The sequence below is a fragment of the Haliotis asinina genome, chromosome 7, assembly GCF_037392515.1.
Source record: "Haliotis asinina isolate JCU_RB_2024 chromosome 7, JCU_Hal_asi_v2, whole genome shotgun sequence".
NCBI lineage: Eukaryota > Metazoa > Mollusca > Gastropoda > Lepetellida > Haliotidae > Haliotis > Haliotis asinina.
This window is the reverse complement of record NC_090286.1, coordinates 53,027,269-53,048,435: the sequence shown is the minus strand read 5'-3', so window position 1 is coordinate 53,048,435 and position 21,167 is coordinate 53,027,269. Positions and strand designations below refer to the sequence as shown.

Below are 21,167 nucleotides of genomic sequence, written 5' to 3'. Positions count from 1 at the left end.
TGATGATAGCTCGCCCCACGTTCCGCACTAGCTCGCGTTTGTCGTTGTCGGAGGTCAACGTGATATTGAACGCCAGTCGAACAGTGCCTGGTACAATGAGGTCATTCTCACCAAGGTTTGGAAATCTAACCAGCAGAGTTTGATTCTGGTCTATCTTGCTGGGATTGTTGGTGATGGTCACCGACTGGCGCACGGCTCTGGCTCCTAATGGCTCTCTCAATCTTCTGAAAGGATCTAATTTTCTGCCGTACATTGTTATATAAAAGAAATATATTTTTAATACTAATGGATGAAGACATAGATATGACGGAGATGCCGGGCGCTAGTGCCCAGGCATTCGATGATGAGCAGGAGACCTCATTTACTAGTTCACCATTGAACCAAGAACTCTTGGAAACAACGGTAAATGATTATTACGAAAGTTTAAGAAGAGATAAAAACTACGTTGAACCACAGGGTCGATAACATAAGAATTTTTTTATTGATACAAAGGGTGTTCTACGCCTTAAGTCTGACCCAGGGGTTGACCTCTTTAACAAGAGCAATAAAAAACCACTGGCCTTGTCAACTCTAGCCAGCCGCCATGGTGTCGAATTTATCCGTAAAAATCTAAACATGAATGATTACGGTGGTGCAATACCTAAGGCCGTTAAAGAAGATCTGCAAGCTACCAGATCCCACCTCACCACTAGAGATGAAATGACACCACAGCGTGCTACAGAAGCCTCAGACAGCATAGAAAAACTGTTGAGCACCTACTGGGACAAACCGTTACCGGGGTTTGACTTTCCGGTAAGGGAACTGCGCGGCTTAGACGAAGCCGTGAAACGCGTGCGTGGAGAACTCGTGAACAACATGGGGAAACTGAACGAAATCGACGAGCACATCGCTAGGGAAAAAACCAAACTCAACGAAACTGAAAACGATGATATGAAGCGTCGTATCAATGAACGACTACGTGATTTAGAAGACGAGAGACGTACACGATTGGAATCCGCTTCCTCGAATCGTGAACAGCTTCGATCCCAGATCAGTCGTATTCGGGAAACAATCGATAGAATACTGAACGAGGATACAACTTTAGCCAACAGGATTCGGATATTGTTCCGGGAGCAAGGGATCACCATCGCCAGCATTCTAACTGCATTGGGTTTCATTATATCAACCCTGGTGGTGTCACTGGTGGGAGGAACCCCCACACCTGCCGGCGGGGGAACTCCCACAGGCGGTGGTGTTAAAGACTGGATAAAAAAACTCGGGGAAGGCCTAGCTAAACTGGCTGGTAAAGCCGCCGAAGCCCTTCCCGGCATCCTGGGTAGCATCGTCTCGTGGTTGTTGAGCGCTCTGTCTAAAACTGCCATGTGGCTCAGTCAAAACCTGTGGGCAGCCATCGTCGCCGTGGCGGGTCTGGTGTACGTAGCGGCTAAGAAATCTTTAACCAAATAAGTCCCACAGTTACCCCACCAACCACCAGGGCCGTTTTATTATCAATATGCTGCTGATAGGGGGGTACCCCCACATGAATATGGGGTATATGAACTTTAGGCTCCGGAGGTGACGCCACTATACCCTTTTCACGTGGTGGGATGTGTGGGATATAGGGGGTGTTAATATCGGGGTTGATACCCAACTTTTGGTCCGCCGTGGCTATGACTATTTTGTTGTTATAACCCACCACTTTTTTTATTCTCAGTTGCATATCACTTGGAGCCATGTACAACCCCACGCCGAACACGTAGTCGACTTTCGACCTGGCGTATTCTAACACGTTTTGGTAACGGTCGATGGCCCTCGGGAGATCAACTGGAGAATTGATAGCATCCTCAACGTTGGAAACGAATTGTGTCTGAGCGTCATAAGCAGTTCCCTTACCGAGGATGTTGGAACGCGTCATCGACTGCGCACCCAACAGCGCCCACACGTACGTTCGAATCGAGTCGTTCAACCTGACTACCCCGGCACGAGTGAATCCTTTCGACGTGTCCAGCATGAACATTTTCCACCCGTCTGCGGTTGACTGCTCCACTTTCTGGACTGTGAAAGCAACACCACCTTTAAAGTTCATACGATCATCCCTCCATTCATTACTCGACAAAGCAAAGTCCTGCCTAAGTATACCTCGTTTCAGTAAATCATCACTGACTTCTTTCACTGATCGCGCGCCATCATAAGGAATACCCAACCCGTGGTTCGGCCCCGGCAAACGCCAATCCGTCTTCGGGTTTATTTCGAATTCATTGCAAATACGTTCGTAGGCCCGTCTATCGTACGGGTTGTTTGTTGCGCCCCACGCTTTGTCCTGTGGGAGGGGGGCGCTGATCTCTTTAAGGATACGTCTGACCTGGTAGTCTGACTGACTCAGCGGTCCACGCCGAGTGTCGGCCAATGTCACACCACACCCCGTTGTAGCGCACCACACGGCAAAGTTGAATTGATTCTGCCAGAACTGCATAGGGTTGTTGAACCAAGCGTGGACTGCCTTGATGTTAGTCACCGAAAGCTTATACTTATCGAACACATCTAAAAGCTGGGCATTGAAATACAACTCAGGAGCAACCACGATCTTCATGGGGGAGAAATCTACGTCCAGTTTAGGGTAAAACACACCAGGGGAATACATTTTAAAACTATTATATAATGAGCATATATACTCTAACATGTACATAACACTTCCAGGAATAACGAGCGGTGAGGCTGTTCAGCTGACGCACGCGATCGATAACACGTCAGGTCAACTCGAAGTCGCACTCTGCGATATCACCTACCTACCGCAATGGACTAACATTAATATCAGCAACAATAAGCTGTTCGTTAGTGGAACTCGCAGTCAGATAACTGACGGCTACTACAGCGTGTGCTCTCTAAACGACGAGGTCTTCAAACCCCTGGGAGCCGAACTCAAGATGAACGACTCAAACGGCACAGTGGTGTTAATCAACAACGGAAGAACCTCCTTGAGGCTCGGCCGACCATTAGCGAGGATACTCGGTATGTCTCCTGACGAGATAAAACCAACAACAACCGTCACAGGCACGAAGTTACCCGACCTAGTACCGTACCGAGAGCTGTACATTCATCTCGGTCAGGTGAGCACAACGTATAACATTCAAGGAGGTCACCCTTCCACTATACTGAGAGCAGTGCCGGTGAAAACTGAGAAATTCAACGACGGTAGAACCGAGTCGTTTTCACCACGGCAGTATAAGAGATTAACCCAGGGCAACATACCTGAGCTGACAATATCGGTGTTAGATATAAATCATAATCCTGTAAATATAGGATACCTCAGCTTAACGCTTCATGTAAAATGACCAGCGCACAAGGACCCGGAGTGAAAAAATGCGTTAATATCGGGATCTCCGACCTCGGAGACACGCGCGGTTTCGACGCTCCCGGAGTAGATGGTAAATCGTACGCCTTGCAACTGAAAAACAACATTTACAAACGCGTTGAAATCCCCTCCGGTGGAACCCTAAGTGATATGATAGATACCACAAGAGCAACAGTCAACACTAAGTACGCCCTTGTCAACACCGGTGATAATAATTGGATAATATACCCATCGTTTGGGGGTAAACTGTTCGACTTAGACGATGTTGAGAGCACTACCGTCGTCCAAAACAAACCATATATGCTCGTCTTCACCGAAGATAACAAGTGGGTGTTGTTACCCGATAACGACGACTGGTTTCTCAATATTAGACTCGTCTCCCCTTACGTGTTTACGGATAACAAAGACAACCACCTAAACAAAGTCGTGAACAATGGAACCCTGCTCGTGGCTTATGTCCCAACTCAGAGACGTAGCGTAGTCGTCAGCCCAGTCAACACTATGGCAGCCCACATGCTATCGAGTAAACCAGCCATACAAAACGTGAAATTGCAGTTGGTGTCTGAATTCGAAGGTGTGGTCACTATACTAGAGGATCTACCGGCAAACTCAACACTGGTCATTAAAGTCTACCTAGGGGAACCATCGGGGAATAATATCGAGATCGTGAAGGGGATCAAACTCGGGTGGGTGAAACGACACCAGTATCAAGTTTGCAACGTTTACGTGCGGGTGGGTGTCGACTCCAACACCAGTCTGCAGGGGGTCAACGTGATCGTGGAAAACAAGATATCACTAACCAATATCTTCCTGCCTAACAACATACACTTCATGGGTATGAAGTTCACCCCTGAATTATTATCAGAAAACCAGTTGGAAATTATATCGTAATAGTATAATAATGACCAGTCATCATCCCAACACTACGCTTAACGACCTAGGAGATACGGAGGGATTCGATCAGCCTGGTGAGGAAGATGAATTATACATCCTGCACTTCAAAGACAACGTGTACAGACGGGTGTCGTTATCAGATTTAAAAGAGCCCAAATGGCTGATCAACTTAACACTCGCCTCACCTTATATCACATTAAAAGAGGAGGGGGTAGGATTGGGGGTTGTCTCTAAGATTAGGAATAACGGTATCTGGCCCGGGGATTTCATTCTGGAGCATAACGTGAATAAAGTAGCCACGATAGATTTTAGGGAAGAAAAAATTTTATTAAGCACTGGAACAGTAGATCATAAATTAACATTTAACAGTAATTTTTATCCCCAGAGGGTTTTTGATAGAACATCCTACTCCTACACAATCATCATAGAAGTCTTCTTTATGTATTTTGACAATGAAAACTCCTCGAAAGGACAACAAATTTTACCCGGGTTGGTAATACATTGGTATACCGAACACGTAGGTCAATATTGCCGTATTGTTATACAACGGGATACCCACACGGGTCCTATAAACCGTGTAATAAGCCTCCGTGGGGTTTTTATTACAACAGAAAAGTCTATTGGTCTCTCACATCTTAGCATTAGTTATAATCTATCCCTTGTAGGTTTCAAATACATTGATAGGTTTTTAACTGAAACCCAATTAAAATATATTTCAAAATATACATTATAGGATGGGTCTGTACCCAGTCGTAGAGGAAGTAGCGAAGACGCTGGAAACCGTAGATGGGTTCCGCTTGAGACAGTTATGTGATGTGAAACGTCAACTAGAACAAGACCGTGACACGCGGAAAGCACTATGTAAAAAGTACAATAGAGCTTTCAATATCGTGGACGGGGCTGACACTACCCTTATGGCAACCAGCATGGGACTAGGTGCGGCAGGCGTTGGGTTGTTAGCTACCATCGTGGCTGCACCTATAGTGCTAGGTATTGAAATAACGGCTGGGGTGGCAGGGTTGGCAGGGTTGGCGCTTAAGTTAGTATCACGCAGACTTAATCGTAAGGCATTGAAACACGACGAGATCAGGGTTCTGGCCGAAGCAAAGCTGAACACAGTGAGTGAGCGTATTTCCACGGCACTCTCTGATAGTAAGATCTCAGAAGAGGAGTTTCGTTCAATCCTCTCTGAACTCACAAAATATAACGGAATGAAACAAGATATTCGGTCCAAGTCTCGTAAGTCTGCTATCAGCGAGGACGAGAAAAAAAAGTACATAGAACAAGGGATACAAAAAGCCCAGCAAGCCTTTATTATGAACACCAAAGAGATCGTAGGCGGTTCACGTTAAACTGTTTCATCGATATAAACATGACATAGGGGAACACGAGGGCGATAGCCGTAAGCGAGCCACCGATCCTATATGGTCAGTCAAAACTTACAACATAGATAAAGTGGATATGAAAGCCGACGAACCTAACTTGTACTACTTGAGGGATGGGCCGGGTAGGGGGTTTGTAAGAGAAGAATTATTGATCGTACCGTACGGCACAGTGTTACCTCCAACCAACACAAAGTAGGCATAGTAATTACCGCCAACTTTTTTGTAGTAGGGGTAATAGTAGCAAGAGCTAATGACCCAACCAAAGCCTTATTTAGTAAATAAGGCTTTGTAGAGACATTTCTTGAAAGTGTTTTAAAACCCCCATTCCCTATACTACTTATAACACTGGGCGATGGCAGGGCAGAGCGAGTAAGTGATTTTAATATATTTTTTTGTCTTTATACCCCTGCCAAGATATATATTGGAATATTGCTATGGTTAGTAATGTGCCTTGACGAAAGGTACAAAAAATCCCCTCAGAACCAGCAAAATATAACTCTGAGAAGTCTAAAATTTTCAATATTTTTGTAGTGAGCAAAAACAAAGGCAAGATACAAAGATTCACAATAGAGGTTTCATGTGCAGTTATACTGAATATAACATGGTAAGAGGTCAGGCAGCGGTTATGTAGGTCAAGCATTGACGAAGGCAGGCAGTTTAATTTACTCCGGAATTAAATCCCTAGTGTGTATGGTCCTGCATCAACATGATAACCAGCCTCTATACCGATTCCTGAATGTTCAAGCACAATACGACCATCGCCATTAATGTAGAAGCTTCTGGTAGTCTCCCAGAAGTACGCACAACTAATTAAAACACATATTCAAAGGGAGGTAACTCTAAAGCACTACCTTAAAGCCTGCTGCTAAAGTACAAACAGCACTGAACATTTATGTTACAAAATGTGACCCGTAATAACTATCACTCAAAACACTAAGCATTGCCAATAATAATTATCACTTAATCAATATTACAATTTACAGGAAATACACTCTCACAACAACATGGTATAAAACTCACTCACTTACTCACAATATTGCTGAATCTTGTTGAAAACAGTAGAAAACCACTTTCACTCACTCTTCTGGGACATTCAAAGTAACTTACTTCACCATTGTAAAAAATCCTTGTTTATGTATTCTGATACATGTATCTGGAAATCAATAGGTCCAAACATGGAGATTAGATATTTTTTCAGCAGCACTTTTAAAACCAGGTGTCTTCTTTAATGAAAGCCATAATCCTAAAGATTTCTTCACCTAAAAAGAATCTGCATAATACAATTTTTCTGCTTGACTCTTTTTGTAATCGGCAATGTGAACCAAAATTATCATTTCGAGGTTTCATGAAGAAATAATTATATGTTCCAGCCACTAAGGATGTCAAATAGTCTGAAAGTAAGTTCTATCCTAGCAGTTAAGCATTGGTGAGTGTCCTGGGGAGTGAGTTATTTTTCACATCAGATCGGCATAATGTATCAATATAATGAAGATGTAAGTTTTCATTAAATACAGATGAATCAAATGGCATATTGAAACAGTATGTTAATCATCATCCAATAGAACAAATTTAGTCTGGCTATTAATCAACGAGGCTCCATTTCTCAAAGTTCTCATAAGCCTGAGATCTCATAACCTTTCTAATTATGAATTCTTGTTGATTACATTCCCACAGTTTCTGTTTTCATTTATTTTAGACAATGGATCCATGAAAAAAATGACATTTTTTTTAAATTGCTACAAAGAGGACCTCCACGGATGATTACATGATCAAATATGGTTGAGATATAGTTAAAAAAAACTTGAGATCTCACCAAGCTATAAGGGTCTACACCATAATGTTTCATGCCAATAGAACAAATCAGTTGTCATCCTCAGAAAATAAAAATACTTGCCAACTGTCAAAGGGCAAATCACACAGTTCATTTTGGGCTTGACCTGCCCAGTTCATCTCCCTAACCATATGTCCTAATTATAATGACAATAATAATAGTCCATTTATCGTGTGCATTACTCCATGCATAATGCATGCTCAAAGTACCCAAACAGTCTGATTATTATTACCCTGATTAACCCAAGCTGCCTGTTAGGCACTAGAAGGTTAGTGGTTACATGACTTATTCCACCGGGTACCCATTTTCTGCTCTGTGAACAGAGGCAATTTTGAACAAACTCACTTGCCTTGTGTTTGGTACTTTCTTGTGGGGCAGGGCTGAAGTCCTAGAAGCCAAACATGATCACTCATCCAAGTACTGTCCGAGCTTGATGGTGCTTAACTTCAACTGAATCGTGTTCCGAGGTTTGTGCACAGGACCACATACCACCACATAAGTAAATAACATTTGTTTTCAATAAAATATCAACAGAAAATGTCATATATGCATTGATGCATCGTTGGTTTCAGTAGATCATTGTTGTATGCTGCACTCAGCAGTATTCTAGCTATATAGTCGTGGTCTGTGAAAAACTGAGTCGGGACCGTACAGTCCAGTGATTAACAGCATGAGCATTAATCTACTCAACTGGGAACCAATAACATGGGCCAGCGAGCCTGGCCACTGGATCCTGTTAGTTGTATGTTATGACAAGCATGAGTAGATAAGACTGGCCATTTCTCAATTCCCTAAGATGTCATATGATCTTATGGTCACCAAATGAATATGAAACAATTTCCCTTTGTTAATTTCTCTTTATTAATTTGTTTAATTTTCTTTAAATATATGCCCACCACATATAAGTGATTTGGGGTATGAGGGCACAGGACTTTGGTCATAGATGGTGTTGGAATCATGGATGTAGCTGCATACAGTTATAACACATGCAAGGTCATGTCCAACTAGCTGTTTGTCAGTTCAGCCATCTTCGTAATTGTATTGCTAAATGTACTGATAGCATTCATTCCTGAAAATCCATCAGTCCACAAAGGAACCAATTCAGTAAACTAATGAAATTGGAGACAGTAAATGTCTAGTTTCAGATTGCAGATGTTATGTCCTGCAAACCTGTGACAGTTCTAGCTAACTTGGAAGGATAGGTAAACTGACATGACAATTGCATGACGTCATGTCCTGACGGGGTGAACTGCTGCATGTTGATGTTCTCAGTCAGAGGTTTATCTAGTACAGAACTGATTACCCCAGCTTCCGATAATGCCTTTAGCATTTACACACATCATCATTCACATTGCATATAAATAGTATTCTTTAAGCGTTCAGTGTATTTAACTTGTGTCAAAGCTAATGGGTATTTTACACCAGTGAGTGAACATATTTTTAAATAATTGAAATAATGTAATAAACCCTATTTCAGGCTAATTGACAATAAGCGAGATGTAACTCCTGTTTTATTCTTTTATCAGAGTTATGCATGTTTTCAGTCAAGAAAATAGTATCTGTTGAGTAACACATGCCGGCATGGAACCATAGAGTAATTCCTGGATGGTATTTTACTGTTTAGTTACTTATATCCTCCATACATATTCCTTCGTAGACAGGTCAGACTTGCTGACTTGGTTGACATATGTCATCGATTCCAGATTGATGCTCATGTTGTTGATCACTGGAATGTATGGTCCAGACTCGATTATTTACAGACTACTGCCATATAGCTGGAATATTGCTGAGTGCGGCGTAAAACTAAACTCACTCACTCACTCACTTAGTCGCCTCTTACGACAAGCATAGTCACTCCTTCGTAGACAACTCAAAATTAACATGTGGACGGTGTTGTATTTTGAGTATTATATGGGAATACACATTTTTTCAGGAATTCAGCATTATGTATAGACCACTCATGGAGTTGAGATATTGCTGATTAGGCATAAAACAAAAGCCTCACATTATCTATGGCTTATGTCCTTATTAACCCCACTGCTTTTCCTGCAGCTTTTATGAGTGACCGACCATGTCCAATACTGACCAGGAGCTGAATGGCCGGGATAAGTGGTGTCAGGCAGAAGTATCTCTACGTCTTCCACGCTACGATGTCTGATGACGTCACGGATGTCCACATCAACAATGACACCAATGTCAGCGGAACACAAGTCGTCTACTCTAACTCAGGTGTGTCTTCATTTTCATCAATATAACTACATCATGAAAGTATTGCATATGTTTTTTCTGTTCCAGTTTTCACAAACAAACAATACTTTCCTGCTGCTACAAAAGCATTCCACATTTATAGAATGTCCAAGTATTTGTCTGATTGTATTTTGTGAGATATTTATTAACGAGTTGTGTCTTTTGTAAGCTGTCATCAGTGTTTCCCATTGTGAACCAGGTTAGATCTGGTCTTCAGCATCCAGTGCTTGTCATACAAGGCAAATGCTGGGATGAGATGGTCACCCTTTGCTGACTTCCTTGCCAATTGTCATTGTGCACATGCTGCTGATCACTGGATAGTCTGGTCCAGACTTGATTATTTACTGATCATTGTCATATGGAAGGAATACTGCTGAGAGCTGCTTTAAACATCAAACAAACTGTTGTTGATCTTTGTGGTACAAGACGTACTCATAATACATCCGTACTGGTTTTGAAGTCTGTTTTTGTTATTACATATCCGTACTGATTTTGAAGTCTGTTTTTGTTATTACATATCCGTACTGGTTTTGAAGTCTGTTTTTGTTATTACATATCCATACTGATTTTGGGATCTATTTTTGTTATTATGTATCTGTATTAATTTTGGTGTCTGTTTTCATTTCTTATGGTGAAACTGTTGCAGTGATACTTACAAGGTCTCTTTATCCATTTCCATTTGACTTTTGACCTTTTGACATTGTGAGTATATGTATTTTCATCATATATGGTTGTTGTTACACATCACCAACAATCCCCAGACTATCGTATATCGTAGCACTGCATCCTTGCTAGGGGTTTGATATTGATTTGTCCAGCATTGAACGCCATTGTATTTATTCTTGACTTGTAATAAGAGAAATTCTGATGCGATGATATTTCTGATATGATAGCTAATATGTTATGTTTACATTATGCACGCAAGTGACAGCTACAGTCCAAGGGAGACAACCGATGATTGACTGCCGTGATTATCAAAACATTACTCAAAGTCACATGATGTTTTAATAGTCCTTAGTAAATGTTATGTCTATTTTTACTACATGTGTGCATTGTCTGGAAATAACTTTCAATAAGTTAAGCCAGTCGCATTTTGACATACTATATTTCCTTTGATAAATGCCAGAAGTAAAGCAGTAGTTTAAGAAATAAGTGTTGTGTCTTTAAGAAGTGCAGGGTCTCTGATAAGTACAGGGTAGCTTTTTCACAATTGTGCTCTCCCTTGATCAGCCAAAAAGTTGTTAACGAATGGTCCCTTTAGTAATAATTTCCTTTCCTCCACATTGCATTGTTATGTAATAAGAACTCTATTTGGCAGTGGTCTGTAAATAATGGAGTCTCGACCAAACAATCCAGTGATCGACAGCATGAGCATTGATCTGCACAAATGGAAACTGATGACATGTGTCATCTAAGTCTGTGAGTCTGACCACCCAATGCCATTAGTCGCCTGTTATGACAGGCTCTAATTAGGACCTGCTGCAAAAATAAGCACCTAGGCTCTTATTAGAGGAAATACTAAACATGATACTAAACATATCAAACAGAGTAATGGCTGCCTATGGTCACATTCCGAATAGGTCGTCATGGTAAACAAACTGCTCTAAATATTGAAAAGAAATAGTCACTTTTGATTACTTGATTGATGTATAGTTCATAAACATAAAAATGCTACACAAGATCATCCAATCACAGCTGCCACATTTCCTAATCTCAAAGCAATACATCACCTGAATGAAAGGTCTGTGGTGTGGTAGAGTCATGAACAGATTTCAGAATTGACTGATCACTTACTCACTGATGACTTAACATTAAATAGAAGTGGAACGTTTAGAGGCAACACCTCCGTTACGTCACATCACTGTAAAAGAACATATTGTCAACATTTCATATGAACACTTCCAAGAGGTAAATGACATCATGCCTTTCAATCTATGTTATGTATCAAACAGTGAGGATTTAAAGATTTTCAGCATAGTTTTACTTCAGATATTGGTTAAACAATGTTCATTAAAGTAATAAATTAAATTCTTCTCTGAGGCAGAATAATTGATGTTGACAAATTGTTCACTGAACCTGCAACAATGCTGAATATATGACAAAATAGACAGGGACATCTTTTGCATATCATTGGTCATTGTGACTTTGGATAACTCTTCTGTGGAACAGCCAAGTGATGACAAAGGTGCATATTGAGACCATATCATTATCCAAATATGTCATGCCTTGTATGTTAGGTAATTTTTTTGAATGGCCAAGAGTGACATTTAAAACTCATTTAAAATGCAGGAATTCAGTGCGAATACTCCAGCATGGAGAAATTGGCATGCTTCTGACATGATAACGTCCCTGACATCCTGTAGATATTTAGAAAGTTGCAAGTCAGACAAGGAGTTCAGGAGTTGGCTAGAGTGTAGTTTACCAGACTTGCTACCCAGGGAGCTGAGCGCTTGCTAATGAGTGCGCTGCTGTATCCTTAGCCCTTGGGCACCCCCTTCTAGATCCTTAGCCCATGGACACCCCTCCCCCTTCTAGATCCTCAGGGTTAGTGAGTAAAGGTTAGGGTTGACTTACCTTTGGTACGAGTATATCCATCCGAAAAAATTCGGAAAAAATGCACCCAGTACAGTGCACTACTCCCCAGGAGTCCATTTCAACTGTTGTGTTTGATTCAGGTGATTAAGGGAGTTTTTATGCTGCTTTTAGCAATATTCCAGCAATACCATGGCAAGGACATGAGAAATGAGCTTCACACATTGTACACATGTGGAGAATAAAACTGAGGTCTTTCGCCATGACACGTGAACACTGTATCCACAAGGCTACCCCCATTGCCCCTCAGGTCCATCTAGTCCTTAAATCTGAAAGATTCACCAGTATTGATGCAGGAATACAATTTAGCAAATCAGACAAAGCAATTCTCCACTGCTATGGTATCACAACCGGTACAAATCCAAAGTTAACTATGGTGGTGATTCCCTGTTTGTCAGTGCCATGTCCATGGATAAATGACTAAAATCTTTAACGTTTGGGGCTCTGGACACTGGGAAATTAAATTGGATACTACAAAGAAAGTGACTGACTTCCTCACTCCTGACTATTTCAGTACCTCGATCTGCAAGTCACTCCAGTGAGCTTGCTCTAGCTAATGCCAACAACACCTTCTGGAACCACTTCTTCTGGATCAGCATGTGTATTGCCATCACCCTCTTTGGTATTGGTGCTGCTTCCTGCAAGTACTGGAGGTAAGAGAGAGTTTCCTGTCTGTTGATTGTAAAATGATTGGTGCAATGTCTTCATGCAAGTTCTTGAAGTCATAGACCTAGACAGTAGGAATTTGTCAAAATACACAACAGTTATTTGAAACAAATCTTACAGCTTCATGCAGTAAATGTGATAGAATGTGGCCAAATGTATCAGAATATAAAGTGAATGTGAATACGACAGAGGTTTCAAACAGACAACTATTCATCTGTCCATTGATACACCTAAATTTGACCATCAGCATGGAATAAGCTGATCCTGCATGTTACTATAGTACCCTTGACCAGTCAATTATAAATTGTTGATTCAGTTTTCGATCTTTCGTCTACATAGTTGTCTCTCATACTGTATTGTTCTCAAGGAAGAAAGAAGCCGTTATTTCTGTACACTCAGTATTTCTTTCATGGAGTACACAATGCTTTGGATTATGAGTGTGTTTGAATAGTTCTGCTGACTTGCAGTTGCAATGAACTGGGATGAAATCTTTGTTCAAACAAATTACCAAATAGTTGTCATACTATATATCATGTTGTTTTGACGTTTTCTATATCTTATCCTGATCAATGGACTGACTGGGCATTGATGTAATTAGGATGTATATTTCTGTCACTTATTAGAAGAATAATCTGGCATAGCACTCCTCTCACTGGTGCTGAGTGTGTGCATTCAGAAAAGTGATGGAAGCAGTTGTAAAATATCCACAGCTATGGCAACTTTCCATGTCACGTCCGATATTGATTCTGAAGCCAACCAGCCAGCTATCACTGACTATTGCAGGATATCATTTAAGATATCAGCAGAGTAATGCATCTGAAGGCTATGCTTTTGCATGAAACATATTTATGGGTGGCTTGTGTTTCAGAGATCAGTTTCACAAACCTGAAAGTAAGCGTCGACGGAAAAAGAAGGCGGAAGAGGACAACAAAGGTAAATACTAACTTCATTATTTGAAACTTTAGCAATTTCGCTCACTCAACAGAATAACACAAGGTTCTCAGAGGGACATGAGCAATTATAATACAAGCTGTTATATTACAAACCACAGGATATACTGTAAACAGGAAATATTCTGCGTCCGTTTATATTTTAGTTTTCAAGACGCAGAATATTTCCTGTTTACAGTATGTCAGACAGCGGTTATGTATAATTTATATTATTCCAGCCAGTATCATCAAATCCTTACATTGACGACCTTTCGTACGGCAGTTAATTAAATGTCTTGATCTTTATCAGCATTATTCCGTCTCTTGATAAGCACTCTTTAACTAGAGTGGTCAGGTGACAAAGGACTCATGGCTGTTGTAGTGAGTAACATGTAAAATTACAAAAAACAGTTATCCTAATATTCTGCAGCATTTTTGTGTTTCCTATGTGCATCTGTGGGAGTAACATGTGATATAACCTTCCAAATGCAAAAAGCAATACATGCAATATATGTGACAATAGTATAAAGCACAAACTTGAACTATATTCATAGACATTGTACATTTGTGATAATAAATAATAAATGAATATTTGTCATGTGTTGCATGCCATCTGTTGGCTCGTGCTCAGTGCACTAATACCATTATTACTCCGGCTAGTGGATCAGCATGCAATCAATCTTCTCTCTCAACTCCCTAGGGAGTATACAGCCGAAGCTGCTGTGAGGTGCTAGGTGGTTAACTGTTCTGACCTGCTGGGTGAGTATTCACTGGAAGAATAGGATCCACACATCTTGAGTGTTTCATGGACTTTAGAGCTGGGAAAGACCAAAGCCATTGAAACTGTTATGAATCCAGCTAAATGGTTACCATTCCCTTACTTACTGTGACCTTGAACTTGTTCAGCTTAACCTGACTTGTGACTGCACACTGGACACCAGCTGATGTCCCTCCTTCGAAGTACTAACACTTCTTAATTTTGTTTGTCGGAACACCACACAAATGCAGTGTTAGTAGTAGGTTTTGTACAAGTGCGTGCAGAAATAAAAGTAAAAGTATGCAGTCCATATCATTTGCACATGAAATTTTCATTACAATTCTGAAGTATTTCAAAATTTATTGTTTATCTTTGTATTGCTGTTTGAAGGTACCTTTTAAAATTAAGCTGATCAGAATTAAAAGGAGGTTTGAAACAAACTCCAGTGGTAGTAACTCAAGCTGTGAATTCTCTGTAACTGTAGTCACTATCATCATGGCCTGTCCCAACTATACAATGTTCAGTGACGTAGGTAGCCCTGTGGTGATGATGTCGGTTGATCGTGTCCCAGTTGGATTCCCAGCTTTGTAGTGATGTGTGGAACACAGCTGAAGTCCTCTGGATCATTGCCCAGAGTGGCGACTCACCCAACGCAATCCTTTTTCTATGCCATGCAGTGACAGTGTCATCATCACATCACCAGGCTCTATGTCATCATGTCATTGGTCAGCACACACTGCAGCATCCCATAGCCTGCTCAGCATGCACAAAGCTGAATCCCTTACGTATTTCCAGTATGAAAGAGACCCCCAGTTTCATGTTATTGCCCTTGGGGCTTATAACAATGTGGATCTTGTGGCCATAATGGATGATGTTGGTGAATAGCACTAGTTTATAGGACAGTGATGTGTTATGACCAAGAGGCAGGCTCAAGTTGCCACAAATTTCGGGAGGCATGAAAGTATAAGATGAATGAAGGTTCAAATTTCAGATGCTCTGATATTGTTGCTATGTTTGTCCCCACCGTTACAAATATCATTGTGTGTATCACCAAGTGGCAGCATTAAACACTTGCATCCCAGTAACAATGATTGCATGAAACAACACAGCGAAAAAGAGTCATGTGTTAGAAATCCACAATAACGATGTCCAATTAAAAAGTGTCATGCAATAGGATCCTCTCTAACAAGATTATAGTAATAAAATCTACAGTAGCAGTGGTAGAAAAATCCACAGTAACAATGACCAAGTAACAAAATCCACTGTAACCAGGATCAAGTTACAAAATCATCAGTAACAAGGCTTGAGAAACAAGATCCATAGTATCAAGGTTGAAGTAACAAAATCCACAGTAGAAACTGCCAAGTAACAAAATATGCGGTAACAATGACCAAGTAACAAAGTGTACAGTAAAAGGGCCCAATAACAACATCCACAGAAGCAAGAGCCCTGTAACAAATTTCAGAGCAGCAAAGGACCAGGCAACAAAATCCACAGCAGCAAAGGGGCAGATAACAAATCCAGTGTAACAGGGGTTGAGTAACAAGGTTTATAGTAGCAAGGGTCAAATAAAAAAATCTGCAGTAACAAGGATCATATATCAAGGTTTACAGGTCCAAGATTCAGTGACACAGTACATTTTAGGATTTTACATAACATGTACAAAACAGGTTCTAATGAAGGAAGTTCAGAAATCTCGTACAAAAATAATGTGCTACGAACATGGTTCAGCAAAAAGATTCATCTATTTACAACAAAATGTCTTTCCTGTCCAATTTCCAATCCTATTTTCCTCCATGAAATCATAAATCCTACAACAGATAACTCTGGCCTCCAGACTTGCATGGAGGTGGCCAACAATTAGATGACAGTAACGTCATTTACCACTTCATCCAGCCACAAAACAAGCTATAACAGAATTGCAGTATGCACATGCAGACATTGATGGCCGTAACTGAGTTAATATCAAGTCCTGGTGATCCACTACTTCCACATACAGACAACAGCACAGACGCAGACGGTCGACAAATTACGCGTAATTGGCTGTGTTGGAGGCTGAAGTTGACACACAGCGCCGACTACTCAGTAGATGTATATGTGTTGACAAATTAAATATTGACGGAGATAAATATGTGGAGAGAGTTGAAATGGGATTTGTGGAGTGATTTAAGGAAGGATGAGATAGGTCTATGTTGTGGGTGTACAGCTGGAATTGATTGAGTGTGAGTGTGGTACCATGGTCTGGGAACAATGAGTGCTTTGGGATGTGTGTTGGTTTTAGAAATATTCATGAAATACAGGGTAGATAGAGCCTTATGAGAAAGGAGGATGTACAATTCATTTTCACCCATTTTCATGAGTGAGTAGGTTTAGTTTTACACCACACTCAACATCATTCCAGTTTAGTGGTGGTGGTCTGTAAATAACTGAATCCAGACCAAGCAATCCAGTGATTAACAGCATGAGCATCAACCTGCACAACTGGGAACAGATGACAAGTGTCAACCAAGTCACAAAGCCTGACCGCCTGATCCCATTAGTCACCTCTAGCGGCAAGCATAGTTGACTTTTGTGGCAAGCATGGGTTTGCTGAAGGTCTTCACGGGTCATTTACATTAGTTTCATAAGACTGTATAGGCTTTTTGGTTTCTGTTGACATGGTTACCATTAGCTAATATTTCCGCAAACTGACATCCTTGAATATTGCCCCAAACACTATACTTTCCATCACTGTAGTGGTGTCCTCCTCCTCCTCCTCCATCCTCACCCAGAAGCGATCGTAGGGAAAATAGCATTCAGAATCATTTGGGTACAAACCTTTGGGTGGTAGTTCAAAAGGTATGTGTGAATCTCCACTTTCATGATTTGGAAAGCTTTGCTCTGAATGGTCAATTTCCAATGTTATCTTAGGCGACCTCCTACTAGGTTTTGTTAGACCCAGGGGCTAAGTTCACTTAGACTGGAGTTTCATTGAGTTTTGGTAAACTTTTTGGACCGCATCCCTGCTACACCCTTCACCCTTCCATGTTGTCACCCAGGGAGTGACTGTGTGATGAGAGGGTGATTTAACAAAAACTAGTATATCCCCTGTTGTTTGGGATCAAGTGATTAACATGACACCTGTCAGTAAATATCCAGTTTTGGCTAGACAAGTGATCAGTATTGAGAGCAATGGCCAGCACTTTGCCCTGACTTCAATCCAAACACATGACTTGATTTAATTATTCATTAAGTCACCTCTGTCACACATCTGTACACGTGCATGCACACACTCACACAGGTTGTAGGGGGCCTATATTCTTACCTGGAATCCCTACACTGCATAGTGTGGTAACAACATGAGGTTGTAAACACTTATTATCATAGCACTAAGATACAATATGTGATTGTATGGAGAAACACAGATATGTTTTTCTATGTCAGGGTACTGAGAGGTGGACCGATTACTTCATTGCATGTGTTTATGGTGAAAAAACAACATATTCAACTTGGTTTCTGGTAAAACAAATGCTCATCTAAGGTGTTAATAAGTCAATTTATAAAAGATACTCTCTGAAGTGCACATAAAATATACAGGGTGTGTACCAGATACTGATACACTGAAGCCATGTCTTATTGTTGTTCTCTACTCCAGTGGGAAAGTAACTGACATCAAATTTCCAGTTGTTTATATTTGTGTTAACATGGTTGTTGACACACAAACACTGAATTTATTATTCAAATATCCGACACACCACTAAATTCAATTTCTAATCTAGTTTGTGTAGACAATGATCAAAGAATTTGAAACATGAATCATTATATTCTAGACAACATTGATGATCACTGAGACTGGTGGTTTGTATTACTGAAGGTGGTATAGCCTAGCCATGTTCCACCCAAAGCAGATGTCTTTTATTGACCTTATTCCATCTTCAACTCAAGCTTTGTCTGCAAGACAAGAGAGGTGGCCAAACCGCACTATCCATGTATTATGTGGATGAAGAACAACATATTACCAGTATGTGCAATACTTTCAGGCCCGAAGGCTGCATCATGTTTCTGAAGGCATCACAAAGACTATAATGTGCTTGTATCCACACTCTTGTGCACGCTCAATGCATTAAGTCATTAGTACCCTGGCTAACCCAAGTGCCTGTGAAGCTCAACAATGTTTACAGTCTTATGAATTATCCCACCAGGTACCCATTTACTGATGGGTGAAAGATGCTTTCTTGAAGAAACCCACGTTTCTAAGGTGAGACCACATGTTTGAAATGTACTTAATTGTTGGGCAGGACTAAGTAGTAGAAACTTAGGACACAGAAACACAGTCACTAATCCAAGGATTCTCTGGGAACACAAACCACCACTTGAAGAAACTTCACAGCCATCAGTCTATAGTCCTGATGACATAATGTAGTCAGCTACATGGAAAATTTATAACTTGATCCTGATAGTGTCCCAGTGTGGCACATTACAGCTTCAACTGACCAGCAGTCTTTCAGAATCAATAAAGTCTACACCTGCAAACATTAGAAAGTTATTACACTTCAGCCCATATGGGTAATAGTTAACTATCAGGCTGTCATGATCTTGACAGTTATCAACAGAAGAGGGACTTGGCTGTGTTAGATGATGTCCCACAAGGGTTTTAGAGCTCCAGGGTCTATGGTGTTGTACATAGGCAGCGAGAAGGGCTGTTGTATTAGCTGATGTCCCACAAGGGTTCTAGAGCTCCAAGGTCTATGGTGTTGTACATAGGCAGCGAGAAGGGCTGTTGTATTAGCTGATGTCCCACAAGGGTTCTAGAGCTCCAGGGTCTATGGTGTTGTACATAGACAGAGGGAGGGGCTGTTGTATCAGATGATGTCCCACAAGGGTTTTAGAGCTCCAGGGTCTATGGTGTTGTACATAGGCAGCGAGAAGGGCTGTTGTATTAGCTGATGTCCCACAAGGGTTCTAGAGCTCCAGGGGTTTATGCTGTTGTAGATAGACAGAGGGAGGGGCTGTTGTATCAGATGATGTCCCACAAGGGTTTTAGAGCTCCAGGGTCTATGGTGTTGTACATAGGCAGCGAGAAGGGCTGTTGTATTAGCTGATGTCCCACAAGGGTTCTAGAGCTCCAGGGGTTTATGCTGTTGTACATAGACAGAGGGAGGGGCTGTTGTATCAGATGATGTCCCACAAGGGTTTTAGAGCTCCAGGGTCTATGGTGTTGTACATAGGCAGCGAGAAGGGCTGTTGTATTAGCTGATGTCCCACAAGGGTTCTAGAGCTCCAGGGGTTTATGCTGTTGTAGATAGACAGAGGGAGGGGCTGTTGTATCAGATGATGTCCCACAAGGGTTTTAGAGCTCCAGGGTCTATGATGTTGTACATAGGCAGCGAGAAGGGCTGTTGTATTAGCTGATGTCCCACAAGGGTTCTAGAGCTCCAGGGGTTTAGCTGTTGTACATAGACAGAGGGAGGGGCTGTTGTATTAGATGATGTCCCACAAGGGTTCCAGGGTTCTACAATTCCATGGCACTGTACATAGAAAGAAGGAAGGGTTGTTGTATTAGATTTTGTCTCCAAGGCTTCCTGTGTACCCTGGTCCTCTAGCACTGTACCCTACCTCCTTGCCATCAGGCAGACTGTTACACCAACACTATCAATGATGTATAGGGGCCAGCCAAAGTAAATCACATTTGTGACTGTGAAATCAATCAATAATACCAACAGATGATTCTGTGTTCTCAGGAAATATTTTCACTATCTTAAGATATGAATGAACACAAAGTGCTATGTCTATTAATTATTTATTGAACTAGCAAATGTGTGGAGTGGAGTGAGATTGTAGCAATGTTTCATCTTTCACAGGTTCAGATCATTGTGATGGGGCTGTTAGTGCTTTGCATGTCAGAACAATGCAAAGACCTTCTGCATTAAGACTGGCTGTCCTTCATCAGTAGATCTTTTTAAGCTGTCCCAGAATAGAGGATGGGTTTACCGACAACCTGTTACAGGGGAGGGAGAGAGGGAGGGATGGATGGATGGATGGATGGATGGATGGATGAGACTAAGGGTAGTGTCTTGAAACAGACACATAGAAAGCAGGGGTGTGTATGAAGGAGGCCACAAACAATATGCCAGTTCTAATTTTTTCAGTGAATGAGTATTTATTTTAATGTTTGATCTTGGATTGCAATAGGAGACAATAGAATTATGAAGAAATGCTACATCAGTTGAGCACATGATAAAAATCAAAATTTGGGGGTAGGGGCAGTAAATGAAATAGGGGGTCAGCAAAGTATTGTACAGCCCTAACTCCTCATGCCCCACTCCCTCCCCCCACTTAAAATAATAAATGACCAATCCCTCAGTGGAAATGCACTACAAAAGATATTTAATTTCATTAAACCATTTCACTGTTTTCTTTTATTAACCCTAAATTATGTTAGTCTAGCTTAAAATGAAGCAAAGCAATGTGTTGGCCAATCATTTGTTCATTCATTAATAAAGTATTAAGAATCATTAAGCATCAATCATGTTATTGATTTTTCATGATGATGTGA

General features: G+C 41.1%; 1 protein-coding gene across 1 annotated transcript in view; it reads left to right on the top strand.

Annotated features, from left to right (window-relative positions):
• The window catches only part of LOC137292068 (receptor-type tyrosine-protein phosphatase kappa-like), a 121,579-nt gene that overhangs the window by 20,370 nt on the left and 80,042 nt on the right, over positions 1-21,167 (top strand). The window contains exons 2-3 of the mRNA XM_067823612.1: positions 12,795-12,933; positions 13,815-13,879. Coding sequence (XP_067679713.1) covers positions 12,795-12,933; positions 13,815-13,879 — 204 coding nt within the window. The remainder of the gene's footprint in view (positions 1-12,794; positions 12,934-13,814; positions 13,880-21,167) is intronic.